Source organism: Phallusia mammillata, chromosome 4 (genome assembly GCF_965637545.1).
Source record: "Phallusia mammillata chromosome 4, kaPhaMamm4.hap1.1, whole genome shotgun sequence".
Classification (NCBI taxonomy): Eukaryota; Metazoa; Chordata; class Ascidiacea; order Phlebobranchia; family Ascidiidae; genus Phallusia; species Phallusia mammillata.
In genome coordinates this window covers 25,542,976-25,559,311 of record NC_137255.1, presented here as the reverse complement: position 1 = coordinate 25,559,311, position 16,336 = coordinate 25,542,976, and the positions used below count along the sequence as shown (strand labels likewise).

The window sequence follows — 16,336 nt, the reverse complement described above, 5'->3', positions numbered from 1 at the left end:
TGCTACACCCACAGTTTGTGAAAGTCCGCAAAAGATTTGCCCAATTACTATCAGAGCAAACAACGAACGGTTGATGAAAGACAAAGTAACAAACAGAAGACCGATTGTTGAACTGCCGGCGCTGACTAATATAAGCGTTTTAAGGCCAATTTTGTCCTTGAAAATGAAAAAGGCAAGGGGAAATGTGATAAATATGGCGCTGGTATTTTTTGCGTTGGTGATCCAATCCACTTGTTCGTTAAAGAACTGAATGTAAAAACTATATTAGCGATGGTACAGCACAGCATAAATATTTCTATTAAAAGGGGTTGAAATGATAATGTTATAAATCAGAGACATATTATCCGTTCATGCACAGAACACATGATGTTTGAATATTAACTTTTCCCGCAACAGAGCACTAATGTTCTGTTTTTGCTTTCGTTCCTATCCATTGTTAAACTTAAAAGCTGATCATTGTTTTCCAACAAAACGCGCGACGACGCCTAAGCGCTAGAAGTCTGTCATTTCGGCGCGTTTCATAGACACCGTTTGTATTTATTTTGTAGTTGATTTTAACTTTACAGTGAATAGATTTCAAAACTTGGCTACCAAAACACTAAAATAACCGCATCGACTTGTCCCCATAAAAGTGTCGGCCTTAATTTTTGAGTTGTCAGTTTTGCTTGATTTTTCTTTTCTGGGCAACTGTACTTTCTTTGCAACAGCAGTTGAAAGATTTTGTTCAATGGTTAGACTATTCATTAGCTAGGACCAAACCTTTAATTTGAGTTGTTCTAGTTCGGCCAAAGTAGGAACAACATGGGATTACTTCACACCCCGGCCACATTCATCTTGGTAAATCTAACTTGACGACTGAATTTGGGCCCTTTATTCACAGAAAAATCAGGCAAGGGCCTGCTGAAACAATGCATTCAAATTAAGTTATTGAGGTTATTTCCCCCTTTCAACTAGTAGCTTGACTTCTATGGGCTTGCTAAAATAATGCAAGGTCAGCTTAATCAGCTTCTTTATACAACGTGCATCCCGTTGTATGTGATAAAAGCTTAATTGATCGCATCAATGCGCACATATCAATAAAAAAGTGCAATACAGAAGTTTATTTGATGATTCTGTATGAGAAAAAAAAACGATAGCTCCAAACTACTGAAGTGATTGCAATTTTTTGCATAGCATGTCTTTTGCAATGAGTTCAATGGCCGATGGAGGCTTGTGAAATTCAAAAAATGACGAAAAGGGCATAACGAGCTCATTGTAGGAGTTGAGTAAAGTTTATTTCGATTCGTGTTAAATAGCATGGCTATACGCAATTGCAGAGCAAGAATCAATGATTGCACAACGTATGGGACACAAAATAATAAACAGCATAATTGATGGATTCGGTTAAACGCAGTGTAGCTACATTGCTATTTGAGTTGGGTTTATTTCGCTTGGTGAAAGAAAACATAACGACACAGTGACACTAAAACAATCACTAGCCGAAAACAAATCACAAGTCGAAAATGGCTGCGCAACGTGAAAACGTCATTGAAGCAAAACTGTGTTGGGCACCATTGGTGGATCATTGCTAAACGTTCTGCAGCTAAACCGAATTTTATAGAGCGTTGTGTGCTGGGGCTCACAAGAAAGAAGTTGTCGCATTGTGGGTAAACACGGTTCGTTAAATAAGAAACAAAATGACAAGTTTCGGCGTCCAAGGTTTCACACTGAAACCGGGTTTTCCGTTATTGTTGAGAGTTAAGCAATGGTGTTTTAGCATTTTCTTGTTTCGCACTTATCCCTTTTTCTTCTCCAACTTCCAATCTACGATTTCTGGACGTGTCGTATATAACCGTGTACCGCGTCTTAAACGTGGCAGTCAATACAGGTAAGCGCTTGAAGGTGTGTGCGTTTACGACAGTCTCGTGATAATTCACGATGAATGCACTTATTTAAGGTTTACTTGGAAAATAAGCGGTCAAATTTACCTGAAAAAAAAGCAGTTTACGCGACCAATACGTTGGAGACCACACCACTGATCTAGGGTATATATATATATTCATTGTTAGCAAATGTTGTTTTGACAGCTTTAAAAAGTGTTTTATAATTTTACCCCGTCCTGTCTTATAACAAACAGAAAATAAGAGTGTTTTTTTCTGGATAGTTAGTCCTGTAGGGCGATGTTTCCTAAAGTGTGGTCCGCCATTGCTTCCTAATGGTTTGCTAAATGGTGGGTAGAGATATTAACAAAAAAACTCACAACAGACACAGTTTGCTAAATTCTGATAGATGGCGCAAAAAGCACATTTATTTAAATTTAAATTAAGAGTGAGGCTGAGATAGCAAGGGTTAGAAACCAGTTTCATAAGTTGGGTTTATTGTTATTATTATTATAAAACCTCGCCCCAACTCAAATAGCCTTATCCGTCAGTATTTTTTCACAATTGTGCTCTTAAATATTCTTAAATGCTCTTTGCGCCCTCCTTTGGTATTTAGTCAACCTTGTTTGCCATAGGGTCTTACGATAGTAGCTCTAACGAATTAAACTTGGCTAGTGTTCATAGGCGTCCGCAGCGGGGGGCAAGGAGTGGCGCGTGGGAAATCGATCTTGGCTAGCTAAGCAACTGAGTGCGATAACGTGATCAACTTTGCAGCTGCTACAGTGATTGCCAAAGAGACAGATTACAGAAAAAGAGTGTTTTTAGAATCGTGGAATTTACTCGCGCGCAACACTTTAAACATAAAAACTGAACTTCTAATGTTGAGTAGTTTTTTTATGTACGTCTTTATCTGCGTTCTTGCGCCTGCATCTTTCTCGTGTTCAACATCTTGCTGTTATAGGAACGACTGTGTTGGGTATAGCTGACATTACCCTGATGAAGACGCCCCGTATAGAACTTCGAAACGTCGGATGACTTGTTTATATCTACACGATGTATATAGAAAAGTCTCTACATTAGGGTGGTTAACGGGATTTAAGGATTATTTATTTTTTACTTTTGATGGAATCAAAATAATTATCATTTGGGTCTGCTCGGCTTTTGTGTCAACATTCATGACAGTTGTTTATGTTGGTTAGTGTTGAGAATTTATCCGTTTGTCATTTCCTGTACTAGTATCAGGAAATTGATGTATTCAATCGTTTCTGCCAACGCTGTAACATATGGGGTATTTTTTCAGAATCATGAGTATGTTCGTGCCACGTTTTATTTATTTTTATGTTCGTGCTTCTGCGTCTTTTACGATTTTCGTGTTATCAATGTAACCCTTACTTCGTTTTAAGATTTAGTTCTCCGGAATAACATGGCCGCGCTCACCCAGTAACTAAATTACAAATAAACGAGTTTCGAGGACAATAAAACAAACGTATAAATAAGCTATTGCAGCCAGGAATAACGTTTTTTCACAGGGTAAGAACCCAGGACGCTTTCGGGGACGAATTCCGCGCAGGCTTAAGTTCAGCTAAGTTCCTGCTGTTAATCTAGATTCGCTGCCTATGCATGTCAAAACGTTAATACTAAGCAAGCTGTTTGATTGTGTTGAGAGTCACATGGGCAATCCTTGCAGTGCCGAATTAAGGGTCTGCTGGCCTGTAGGCACATTTCATAAATGGTCCGAAAATCAGGGTTGCCAACTAAAAAATTAGACTGATACAACATAAAATTATTCACCACAGACTTAGATACTGCTGAAACACTAATTAGGCTACACGTGTGGAAACAAAGGAAACCGTGAAAGCAGGCCATACATGGTTGGCAGTTATGTCGTAACAATGGACGTATGGTGCAATGGCGACAACGGCGGGAAAGTTTTTTGCTATTGGGGAGCGTCACTGTCCGTTACATTTATAACTATAATTTGACGCAGTAAGCAAGTAGTGGGGGATTGCGGCAGACTGTGGCCGCGGGCCACATTATCATACAAGACCTGAAACTGTCTGCGGGTATGTTGTCCGCCCCTGCTCTAAGTCATACCCAGCTAACAAAATCATCCATGTTTAGATTGACTCAACGTTAACAACGCCACATTTGTTTCGTTGCGTCACTCAACAGAAATGCGAATTTTTAAAAAACATCAAAAACATGTTTCAATTCGTATTTTTTTAACGATTTTTGCAACGTTTAATTCATCTGGAAAAACCTATTATAGTAAATACTTATTAGTTTCGAAAGTAATTATTTTGAAAACATGACTAAATTTCTACAGATTTTGAAGTGGCCTGGATTTTTGACTGGCCTGTAGACACGTGCCTACTTTGCCTAATGGTTAATCCGGCACTGAATCCTTGACGTCATCTTACAGCATTTGAGCGACGTGCAATAACAGATCTTGAACCCATATGACGACTACCATTTTACCGGCGGACGAAAGTAACAAGTGCTGTTATTTCAAGACCGCAAGGTTTATGAAGACAAAGTTTATACGCTTTTGCACGATTCCAGTACGTACAAAAAACTGCCACCACCCGAAAAATGGAGCAAGCACTTAACAAGTTTGTTGATGTTTTGCACAAAGAGCGAAAGTTCATTTCATATGCGTTGTTTCACAACTTGCATTCACTGTCATTGTGAGAAGACGAAACGTTGGTTACATTTTATACCAAGGTACTCAATAATCTGGCATTGGAAATAACCGAGTCAAGATTACTTGATGATTACAGCGTTAAGTAAAGGACTCACGAGTCATGACGACATACATTTTGGGCTTGAGATTTAAAATTAGTCGTCCTTACAATGTTTCTTGCAAAGTGCGACCCGTTCGTTTAGTTTAGTATAACAATGAAATACCCTTTGGGCGGGGACCTGCCAACACATGAGGGCAAAAAGAATTATAACAAAGTTGGTCGGTCTTCGACAATTTTTTCATAAATTTTAGTTGTGTAAAGCAACAACAGCACTACGTTTCAGTTAACATGTTTGGATAAAAAAAAATTTCAACACAAAAACAAATAAACAGCGATCCTTAAAGTCCGCTAGCAAGTATTGATATTTTCAAGGAAATTGTTGGCAGTCAATTCATCATGTGGAAAAAAGACTAACAGCAGAATCTGTAAGCATTTACAACCATTCATTGCACGCGACGTGACTAACTACGCCTATTTAGCATTTGGCTACACGCTGTGTGTTTTGCCACAGGAGGAAGGCAGAATGTCCTGTTTTTTTGCTCGTGTAACGTTTGTAGTTCGCCTTTTTAGTCTAAACTAACTATTTGAACTATCATAAAAACGCCACTTAATTTAGAGTATAATCTTATGTTAATGTAGGTTATACTATCTAGTTTATTCTATTATTGCGTGAGTTCACTAATTCGCTTATTGTTTTTTGTGTAAGAACTAAGTTAAATTACATTATGAAGATAAAACCTGTCTATAAACCAAACACAAGACATAATGCTAATACATACAACTGCCAAATTTCCAAAACCACAGTAATCTGGCATTCAGTTCTGAAGTAACTGCATTCAACAAGCGTACATCTGCGCGGGCAACAACAGGGCAATCAGTCCAGCATACACGCTGGACGACTGCCCCGAGGATAACACACTCCCTTTCGTAACGGGACCGGAGAATACTATGTCGTAGGTATGCGAACACAAGAAAGGGCGATTACATGAAAAGCGCCAATACAAGAGAATGATGACAGTTACACAATTAAACAGAATTAGTGGTCTCTCGTTCATTTGAAACAATTTGTAGCTTAATTTGGCAACGTTTGCGTCACAGAGATTTCTCCCGAGTGTATAGAGTTGGTCAGTGAATTGACCTGTCCTGAGGGCGAATTGCACGACGTCTTGTTTCTGATTGTAAGGAAAACGATTATAGTTTGTTGTAATCAAACATGTTGGTTTTAAACGCAACAGCTCGGTTTTCTCGGTCTATGACAAAAACGTTTAGGCTTGTCGTTGTTAAACAAACTAGAACAATGCATTGAAAAATGGACAATTATAATCTCTTTCATTTGCATTAATTCTCTTTTTAGAGTGTCAAAGAGAAACCTACGACGCAAGCTGGGGAGAGACAAGTTAACGCCTCGCCGTAGCTGCGTCGGGGCAGAAGTTTTATGTTCAGGGTTGGGAGTGGTTGTATTAAGACCGAAGCAAAGGCTAACAGTTTGCTAGGACTTTGTTGAAGCCCTGTGTTTGTATAATCTATGTGTTGTCAATACGGTAGAGCTACTAACACCATACGTTTCTCCTGATCCAAAAGTGCTTAATTTTCGATAGGTGGCGTAAAGAGCTGAATTATTTATTTAGCGGCTATAAATGGGTTGGGCTGGGAAATATTTATATAAAATTTTTGCATTAGTAACTAATTTTTTGGGAAAGTTTTATTGAATTTTAAGTACTAATACCTTACCCCAACCCTAATAGCCCTAACCGTTAGCATTTTTTGAGATATACCGTTTTAAATGAAAAAAGTGCTCTTTGCGCCACCTGTCGAAAATTAAGCACTTTTGGATCAGGAGAAACCTATGGTGTTAGTAGCTCTACCTGTCAATACTAGGGATTGATTTCATATTATGTATGTAATCAGACAATCTGCCATTTTTGACCTGAGTGTTCGTAACTCATTTATTAAAATTGGATGGTGGTGTGTGAATGGTGGTTTGCATCAGAAAGTATTGCCCTGCTAAAATAGTTTAACTGTAATTTCAACAGAAATTAGTCGGTAGCAGATATTGTAGTCTTAATAGGCTAATCCTTGAGGTAATTACAGCTGCTAGATTATCTAACGCAAAACCTACATTAGATATTCACACGAAAAGTCAGACGATAGGTTTTATTTGTTAAAAGATATTTACGTTCGGTTGTTTTTTTAAGAAATTGCAGGTAAAATTTAAAATAGACATAGCATTTGCCATAAAAGTAAGTATTTCAATAGCAATGGATGTTATCTAAGAGCAATTTAAGTTGTACAAACGAAGGTGGGCATTTCTTTTCGGATTATTTCTTTTGCAATTTTGTGCCGGAATATCATTCGCCAGTTACGGACAAATCAACTGGTTTCAACTTGTTATTTTTATTATAAAACCTCGTCTCAACCCTAATAGCCCTATCCCTCAGTATTTTTTCACAATTGTGCTCTTAAAGATTCTTAAATGCTCTTTGCGCCCTCCTTTGGTATTTTATCAACCTTGTCTGCAAACGTCGGATGACTTGTTTATACTTACCGGTTCGTGCCACGTATTATAAAGTTTCTGCGTCTTTTTTGTGTTATCAATGTAACTACCCTTACCTCATTGCTTTCACAACAGTAAGATTTAGTTCTATGGAGTAACATGGCCGCGCTCACCCAGTAACTAAATCACAAATAAACGAGTTTCGAGGACATTAAAACAAACGTATAAATAAGCTATTGCAGACAGAAATAACGTTTTTTCACAGGGTAAGAACCCAGGACGCTCTCGGGGACGAATTCCGCTTAGGCTTACATTCAGCTGTTTATCTAGATTCACAGCCTATGCATGTCAAAACGTTAATACAGAGCAAGCTCGTAAATTTTATTAAGACTCGCAGGGGCAATTCTTGCTGTAAACTTACAGCATTTGAGCGTAGTGCAATAACATATCTTAAAGACATATGATCAACATTCTACCGACGAGCAAAGGTATATTTACTCTTATTGCAAACGCAGGGTTTATGAGAACAAAATTTATGAGCGTTTGCGCGATTCCAGTAAAGGCAAAAACGATACGTTTTATTTGTTACTAAATATTTACGTTGCGTTGTTTTTCAGTAGAAATTGCAGTTCAAATTTAAAATAGGCTTTGCATTTGTCATATAAATAAATATATATTTCAATAGCAATGGATGTGACCCAAGATCAATTTAAGTTGTACAAACGAAGGTGGGCATTTCTTTTTGGAATATTTCTTCTACAATTTTGTGCCGGAATATCATTTTCCAGTTACGGACAAATCAACTAGTTTTATGTTGATTTCTTCAAATCAACTCCAGCAACAGTGGATTGGATCACCAACGCAAGAAATATTAGTGCTATATTCATAACATTTCCCCTTGCCTTTCTCATTTTTAAGGATAAAATAGGACTAAGAGGACTCGTACTTGTGATTGCCGGCAGCTCTACCATTGGTCTTCTGTTTGTTACTTTGTCTCTGATCGATCGTTCTCTGATTGCTCTGATCGTAATCGGACAAATCTTTTGCGGACTTTCAGAAACGGTAGCAGTCGGTGCCCCATCAACTTTTGCAGTGCTTTGGTTTCCAGAAAACCAAGTTGGAACAGCAATTGCTTTAAATGTTGTCGGTCTGTATGTAGGAAATGAAGTTGGATGCACATTGCCTTCATATCTTGCGACACCTTCGAACGATACCGTGGAACACAAAGGAATGTTAAGTCTTAAAGATTTAGCAGCAGGACAACGTCATTTGCGTTACATGTATGGGGCATTTCTAGCAATTTCTACAACTGTAACTTGCTTGTTTGTGATTTTCTTAACCGACAAACCTCCAACACCACCAACTCATGCCCAAGATTTGAAGAATGGGGAAGAAAAACCTGAAAAGTTTGCGAAGGAGTTTTTTAATGAAACTAAACAACTTTTTTTAATGCCCTCTTATGCTCTAATCTGTATAGTCATCGGATTTATATTTCAACTTGTCCTAATTGAAAATATGATGATGTCTGAAATCATAGCTGATCTTCACATTGCGAAAAATGTTGAGCCATCTACATTAAGCGGTTATATCATGTGTACATTCGGCGTTGGCGCTATTGTTGGCCTCACTTCTGGTGGCAAAGTAGTCGACCGTTTCAAAAGATACAAGCTTATGGCGTTATGCGGGAGTACTGCATACTTCCTTTCGGTTCTGGGAATTGCCATCAGCGCAATATGCAAAAACCCTTCAGGCTTATATGCATGTAACGCACTGTTTGGATTCTTGACTGGCTTTACTATCGTAGTTCTGTTTGAAATGGCCACACAGTTGACTTATCCGATCGACGAGACGCTGGTTAACAATTGGATGACCGGAATTCAAACTTTAATAGGTTTGCTGATGGGCATTCTTGCAAGGATCATGTTTCAACATTGGAAGAGTATTGGGGTGCTTGTATTTCAATGTGCTTGTGTGTTGATGGCTCTACTGATGCTAACCTTAGTTTCTTCGAGGAATCGTAGATTGGAAGTTCGTGACGAAAAAGTGACAGATGAAAAACCTGAAGATGCTAAAACACCATTACTCGGCTCTCAACAATAACATAAAACACACCAATCCCTAGAACTTGGCTTACAGTAACTTATAACAGAACAGGCTGTGTTTGTACAATTCTTGTCGTTTTAGTGCACGACATTTTTAACGTTCTTTTTTGTATTTATGTAGTCAGGTACTTCTATTTAAATTGTGTACTGAAGATGGATTCGGAGAAATGTTTTATATATCATAAACAAATGGTGGATGATTTTAGATTTACCGAAGTTTACAGTGCGTTAATATACACGCGACTGTTGTCTTCATTGTCATACCGTCTATCTATGTAGTAAATCGTGATTATACATGATCATCATCATATTTATTTTCAATTGCGTATATACGGTTATTACATGCAAATGAAATACAATGCCCAAGTAACTGGCGCATGGCGAAGGTATCATATCGGTCATCAAGTCCGCCACCCGTACACAAAAATAAATATAAATCGGCAAAAAGGAAAAAAACAATAGTCACAAAACTGGAGTCATTGGATAATTGAAACTAGTCAGTGTACGCAAGTTGCAATAACGGAATTGATATACGCCATTGGTGGTGTAAATGTAAATACACATAACAAGTGGTTGCTAGGGAACTGGCGGGAGGGTAGCAAGCGCAATCTTCACCACATTGAAAAGTAACGTGAAGGTGCGGAAATAATGCGGATAAACAGCATGGCACACATGCAAAAACTTACAGGGTTTATATATAATGATCCAAAAGTTTTTTTTAGTATAATTTGCAGAACAAGTGAAGAGGGTTGCTTTTGATATACTGTACAAAGGAATGGAATTCCATAATTTTGGGCCTTGGTAAATTGATGCTGCCTGGGATTTTGTTGAGACATTCGTTTGATGAAAAAGTTGTTAATGGCAGATTGACGTGCTAGGTGATTATTAATTAAACTAATGTAAGTATAGGCAGAGATGTAGAGAGAGCCAAAAGCTTATTGTGGACTTTGAACATACATTTTCTTAGTTCAAAATTGCACATGTAAGGAATTTTAAGAGTTTGACTTTTAGAATATACATGATTTACGATTTCTATGTTTGATAAGTTGTCTAAATTACGGACAGCCTTATTGTGAAGAACATTCAGATGATGTAGAGTTTGGGATGAAGCAGTGCCCCAGATCAGAATGCCGAAAGTCAAATGACTTGCGACTGCAAACAGGCTTCACCGAAGATGATGGCAAATATTTTTGAAGTGTAAACAGCATACCAGAACCGGAGGCTAGTTTTGCCGCAAGGTATGCAACGTGTTTCCAAGAGCGTTTGTCGTCTGTTTAATACAGTGGTTCTCAAACTTTTTTGTTGCGACACCCCTGGACAAGTTTTTCTGGACTTGCGACGCACCAGTAAATAAATGTTAATGAGGAAACTCATTTTTAAAGTTGGGTTGATCGACACAACAACAAAAAGTCACGAAACAGAACTTTTCGGCGACGCCCTTGGAAAATTGAAGCAACGCACCAGGGCGTCGCGACGCACAGTTTGAGAACCACTGATTTAATAGATAATAGACTCTATTATCTTCCAAAGCATTTTTAGAAATCGCAAAAAATCGGAATATAATATTGGACAATCAAGAAAATATAAGATTTGGAACAAAGATGGAAATTACATAGGACATGAAATTATACCAGCGGTTTCTGTTCGGACTATTTGTTCTACAGTGTTTTGTCGGAATATAGTTCTCCAGGTACGGGCAACTAAATAGTTTTTACGTTCAGTTCTTCAATGCAACTCCAGCACAAGTGGATTGGATCACCAACGCAAGAAATATCAGCGTCATATTTATCACATTTCCTCTTGCCTTTTTTATTTTCAAGAACAAAATTGGCCTTAAAACGCTTATACTAGTCAGCGCCGGCAGTTCGACAATCGGTCTCCTATGATAGTAATTGGACAAATTTTTTGCGGACTGTCAGCAGCTGTAGGTTTGGGGGTGCCTTCCTCTTTTGCTGTGCTTTGGTTTCCAGAAAATCAAGTCGGAACAGCAATTGCTTTAAATGTTGTAAGTCTATGTGGAAAATGAAGTTGGATACACATTGCCTTCATATCTTGTGTTACATTCAAACCATACATTAAAACACAAAGGAATTTCAAGCCTTGGAGCTTTAGCAGCAGGACAACGTCAATTGCGTTACACCTATGGCAGATTTCTGGCCATATCTGTAGCTGTAACCATTTTGTTTGTGATTTTCTTGACCGATAAGCCTCCCGCACCACCAACAGTTGCACAAGATGTAAAGAATAAGGATGTAAAAGTTGAGAAAACTGCAAAGGTTTTCTTTCGTCAAACAAAGGTCTTTTTTCCATGCTATCATATGTTTTGTTCCATGTAGGCATGTTTCAAAATATGATGATGTCTGAAATCATTGTTGACATACACATTTCACAACAAGTACGTTTGGGCAGTTACTTTATGTGCATGTCCAGTTTTGGTGCTATCGTGGGCTTTGGATTTGGAGGCAAATTCGTTGACTGGTGCAAAAGATACAAACTTCTGACAATATGTGGAAGTATCATGGACCTTTTTTTAAACTTAGGAATTGCCATTAGTGTAATATACAGAAGCACTTCAGGTATATACGCATGCAACGCATTGTTTGGATTCTGTACGACGAAACACTGGTCAACACTTGGATGACCGGGATCCAATCAGCGATCGTTTTTCTCGTAGGCCTACTCGCAGGGGTCATGTTACAGCACTGGCGAGGCATTGGAGTGCTTGCCTGTCAATGTGCGTGTTTGTTTATTAGCATACTGCTGCTATTTCCAATCTCGTCAATGAATTAGATATAAGGAAAGAAAATTAAATTTAGGAAACTTGAATGATCGAGTTGCCATTGATCAATGACATGCGCAATTAAATGCAGTAGTCTAGAGTAGTAAACGGGCCTGAAATTCGAGCTCGAACCCGAATTTTCAGAATCAGGTTTAGGCCTGAAAGTTTGATTGACAGACCATTACAAAGATTTCTCCGGAAAACAAACACAATAGACAATAGTCTTAAACATGGCGGTTTGGGACTGCTGGGCATTAGGTTAGTCCAGCAACTGGCTACTTGGATGGTTACATTTATTAAAAAAATACTGTCACAGAATGTAAAGCCAGACCATTTCCTCACATGGTCATCGTTGAACAGTTTCACGAAACAGCAAGGATACTAAAAAAATGGGCTAATAAGTTAAGTGTCCTGCTATTTGAGTCATGATTGATTTCTGTATTTTGGGAATGTTCTACGGTAGGATCACAACCGACCACACGAACATGCACGGGTACAGACGATTGCATATGACGGGGGGTTGAACTCACAGGTTCTGATGGCCAAATGAAAGCCGCTTAATCGTCGTTCCTCAGAACGTTTCTTGTGGCACGAGAGACCTTCATTGTTATTCCTAGCCAAGCTAGAGTAACGAAAATGTTTTTTTATTGTAACTGTTGTATTCTTTTAAAAAAGTTTTAAATTGCCCTAATGAACAACATTCTGGCGCTCGATATACCGTAAATGAATGACACTGTTCAAAAATTCCAAACTGGCACCTGATAATGGTTATATTTATCCGAATAGCGCAATAACCCTAAAATACAAAATACTGTTCGTTCGTACCATCTGGGAGAAATTTCTTATCAAGTTGAGTTTGTGCATATAAAGGGCAACCAATTTAACTTAAACTAACCAGAACTGTTATGAGGTTGAAAAAGTTTTGAAAAAAGCGTTATCATTCCCTAATATACAGTAATGCAATCGCTACCGAACTTTAGCATGTCATGTTGTTTATTAGAAAAGCCAACATATTGGACCTCGAAAGTAACTTTCACAATCAGACATAAAAAATCTGGTATTTGAAACGTTAAGTTGTGGTATTCTGCTCCGATGTATGAGCAAAGCTATCACGAACATTTTTTAGATCTTTAAACGTATATTGCACATATACCAAATGGTATCCGGTTATGGCGACATGGGAAAGTCATTTGATAAACAATATGTACATATCGTGACTTCCAAGCAATGAAGTTTTATATTTCAAATATTTCGTTTCCTAAATACAAACTTTGTACTTTTTTCACACAATTGCGTACTCTTTTAACGTATATGATATCAAGTTTATAGAGGTATGGTATAATCACGATTTACCATTATAAACTGTATGACATCAAACGCAACAGTCGCGTGTATATCAGCATACTGTAAACTTTAATAAGTCTGAAGTTTTTCACCGTTCGTTTAAGATACATACAAAAAATTAGGCATTTTCATCATCTTATTTCAACAAAAGTTCCTAACCACAAAAAAACGCATTGAAACAGCATGGTAAAACAACAAATATGTACAAAGACGACTTGCTCTACATAATTATAAGACAAGTTTTAGAGATCGGTGTGTTTTATATTATTTTTGAGCGCTGAGTAATGGTGTTTCAGCATCTTCTGGTTTTTCATCTGTCACTCTTTGGTCATCAACTTCCAATCTACGATTCCTCGAAGAAACTAAGGTTAGCATCAATAGAGCCATCAACACACAAGCACATTGAAAGGCAAGCACCCCAATACTCTTCCAATGATGAAACATGACCCTTGCGAGAATGCCCATCAGCAAAGCGATTAAAGTTTGAATTCCGGTCATCCAATTGTTCACCAGCGTCTCGTCAATCGGATAAGTCAGTTGTGTAGCCATTTCAAATAGAACTACGATAGTAAAGCCAGTCAAGAATCCAAACAATACGTTACATGCATACAAACCTGAAGGGTTTTTGCATATTGCGCTGATGGCAATTCCCAGAATCGAGAGGAAGTCTGCAGTACCCCCGCATAACGCCATAAGCTTGTATCTTTTGAAACGGTCGACTACTTTGCCACCAGAAGTGAGGCCAACAATAGCGCCAACGCCGAATGTACACATGATATAACCGCTTAATGTAGATGGCTCAACATTTTTCGCAATGTGAAGATCAGCTATGATTTCAGACATCATCATATTTTCAATTAGTTCAAGTTGAAATATAAATCCGATGACTATGCAGATTAAAGCATAAGAGGGCATTAAAAAAAGTTGTTTAGTTTCATTAAAAAACTCCTTCGCAAACTTTTCAGGTTTCAATTCCTTATTCTTCAAATCTTGGGCATGAGTTGGTGGCGTTGGAGGTTTGTCGGTTAAGAAAATCACAAACAAGCAAGTTACAGTTGTAGAAATTGCCAGAAATGCCCCATACAAGTAACGCAATTGACGTTGTCCTGCTGCTAAATGTTTAAGGCTTAACATTCCTTTGTATTCCACGGTATCGTTCGAAGGTGTCACAAGATATGAAGGCAATGTGTATCCAACTTCAGTTCCCACATACAGACCGACAACATTTAAAGCAATCGCCGTTCCGACTTGATTTTCTGGAAACCAAAGCACAGCAAAAGTTGATGGGGCACCGACTGCAACTGTTTCTGAAAGTCCGCAAAAGATTTGTCCGATTACTATCAGAGCAATCAGAGAACGATCGATCAGAGACAAAGTAACAAACAGAAGACCAACGGTAGAGCTGCCGCCGATGACAAGTACGAGTCCTCTTAGCCCAATTTTATCCTTGAAAATGAGAAAGGCAAGGGGGAATGTTATGACTATAGCACTGATATTTCTTGCGTTGGTGATCCAATCCACTGTTGCTGGAGTTGATTTGAAGAACTCAACATAAAACCAGTTGATTTGTCCGTAACTGGAAAATGATATTCCGGCACAAAATTGTAGAAGAAATATTCCAAAAAGAAATGCCCACCTTCGTTTGTACAACTTAAATTGATCTTGGGTCACATCCATTGCTATTGAAATATATATTTATTTATATGACAAATGCAAAGCCTATTTTAAATTTGAACTGCAATTTCTGCGAAAAAAACAACCGAACGTAAATATCCAGTAACAAATGAAACCTATGGTCGGACTTCTTTTCGTGTGAAAATCCAAGTTATTGCTGCAATTTGATTGCTCTCGATTTGCTTTCTTAACAGACTCGTTGCGGCACCACGATTTTGTTTTATGCGGGATCAACAAGTTTTTAATGCGGGATTTTGTTAACTGTTTCGATTACGCATAATTGAGTTGCCCTGTCTGCTGTAGGGCCTCAACACCACGAATAACAACATAGAATTACTGCATAATAACCACTTCAAAATCAAGTTGAATCCTCGCGCAGCGTCGAACAAGACACGCGCCGACCACGAATTCATCACACGGTTTATTTCAACGTAAATCAACGAACTGTCGCATTTTTCCCAGAAACTTTTCATGGAGTTCCACGTCTATGCAAACGTTACTTAAAACATCTTTGAACATAAAATCTAAGTTGTATTGCTTGTGTATGTTGTTGTGCATTTACCAGTATTATTTAGTGTTTGTTTGTAAAGCATGGTAAGGTGACCTCGGTTAAGGCGCAATATCTTGACAAATGCTATTCTATTTTTTGTGGCGTGCCGCAGGGCTCAGATCTCGCTCCAATTTTATTCCTCATGTATATAAATGACTTACCTTCCATTTTCAATTTCAAAACAAACCTATTTGCTGATGGTACAGCTCTTTTCTTGTCCAACAAAAACGACATACTGAGTTTAAAGTAAACCAGCAACTTAAAAAATAGGCCAAAGGATGTCTTTAAACAAGCTTACCATTAATACTCTTGAAACTAATTTCATAAATTTACGCACAAAAAATGTTTCAGCATAAATTGTGGCCAAGAGAAATTAAAACAAGTCTCCCAAACTAAATATCTCTATCGGATTTCTAAACATCAAAAGCAGTTTCAGAAATAGTACAGCACTGCAAAAATACTTCAGATAAAAAGGAGTGAAATGCTCGCTAATGATATAAATCAGAGACATATTATTCGTTCATGCACAGAACACACAGTATTTGAATTTCAACAAATCGACGTTTCTTTGCTTGCAGCAGAAAACTAATGTTCTGTTTTTGCTTTCGTTCCTTTCCATTGTTAAACTTAAAAGCTCATCATTGTTTTCCAAGAAAACGTGCGCCAACGCCTAAGCGCCAGAAGCATTTTATGTCAACGCGTTTTATGGTAAACGTTTGTATTTATTTTTTAGTTGATTTTAATTTCAAGGTGATTAGATATCGTAAATTTAGACAGCAGCACTAAAATA

At 37.9% G+C, this 16,336-nt stretch overlaps 1 protein-coding gene and 2 pseudogenes across 1 annotated transcript; 2 read left to right on the top strand and 1 right to left on the bottom strand.

The window, feature by feature from the left end:
• Positions 1-1,666: 1,666 nt before the first annotated feature.
• LOC145224473 (choline/ethanolamine transporter flvcr2a-like) lies at positions 1,667-9,574 on the top strand (annotated as a pseudogene).
• A 1,244-nt stretch (positions 9,575-10,818) lies between these two features.
• On the top strand, positions 10,819-11,989 carry LOC145223679 (choline/ethanolamine transporter FLVCR2-like; annotated as a pseudogene).
• Positions 11,990-13,584: 1,595 nt separating this feature from the next.
• On the bottom strand, positions 13,585-15,780 carry LOC145223678 (choline/ethanolamine transporter flvcr2a-like). Its single transcript, XM_080090075.1, is given in 4 exon segments — positions 13,585-15,005; positions 15,007-15,066; positions 15,438-15,505; positions 15,708-15,780. Coding segments are annotated over 4 exon segments (1,620 nt in total). The 3' UTR covers positions 13,585-13,586.
• Between the last annotated feature and the right edge of the window lie 556 nt (positions 15,781-16,336).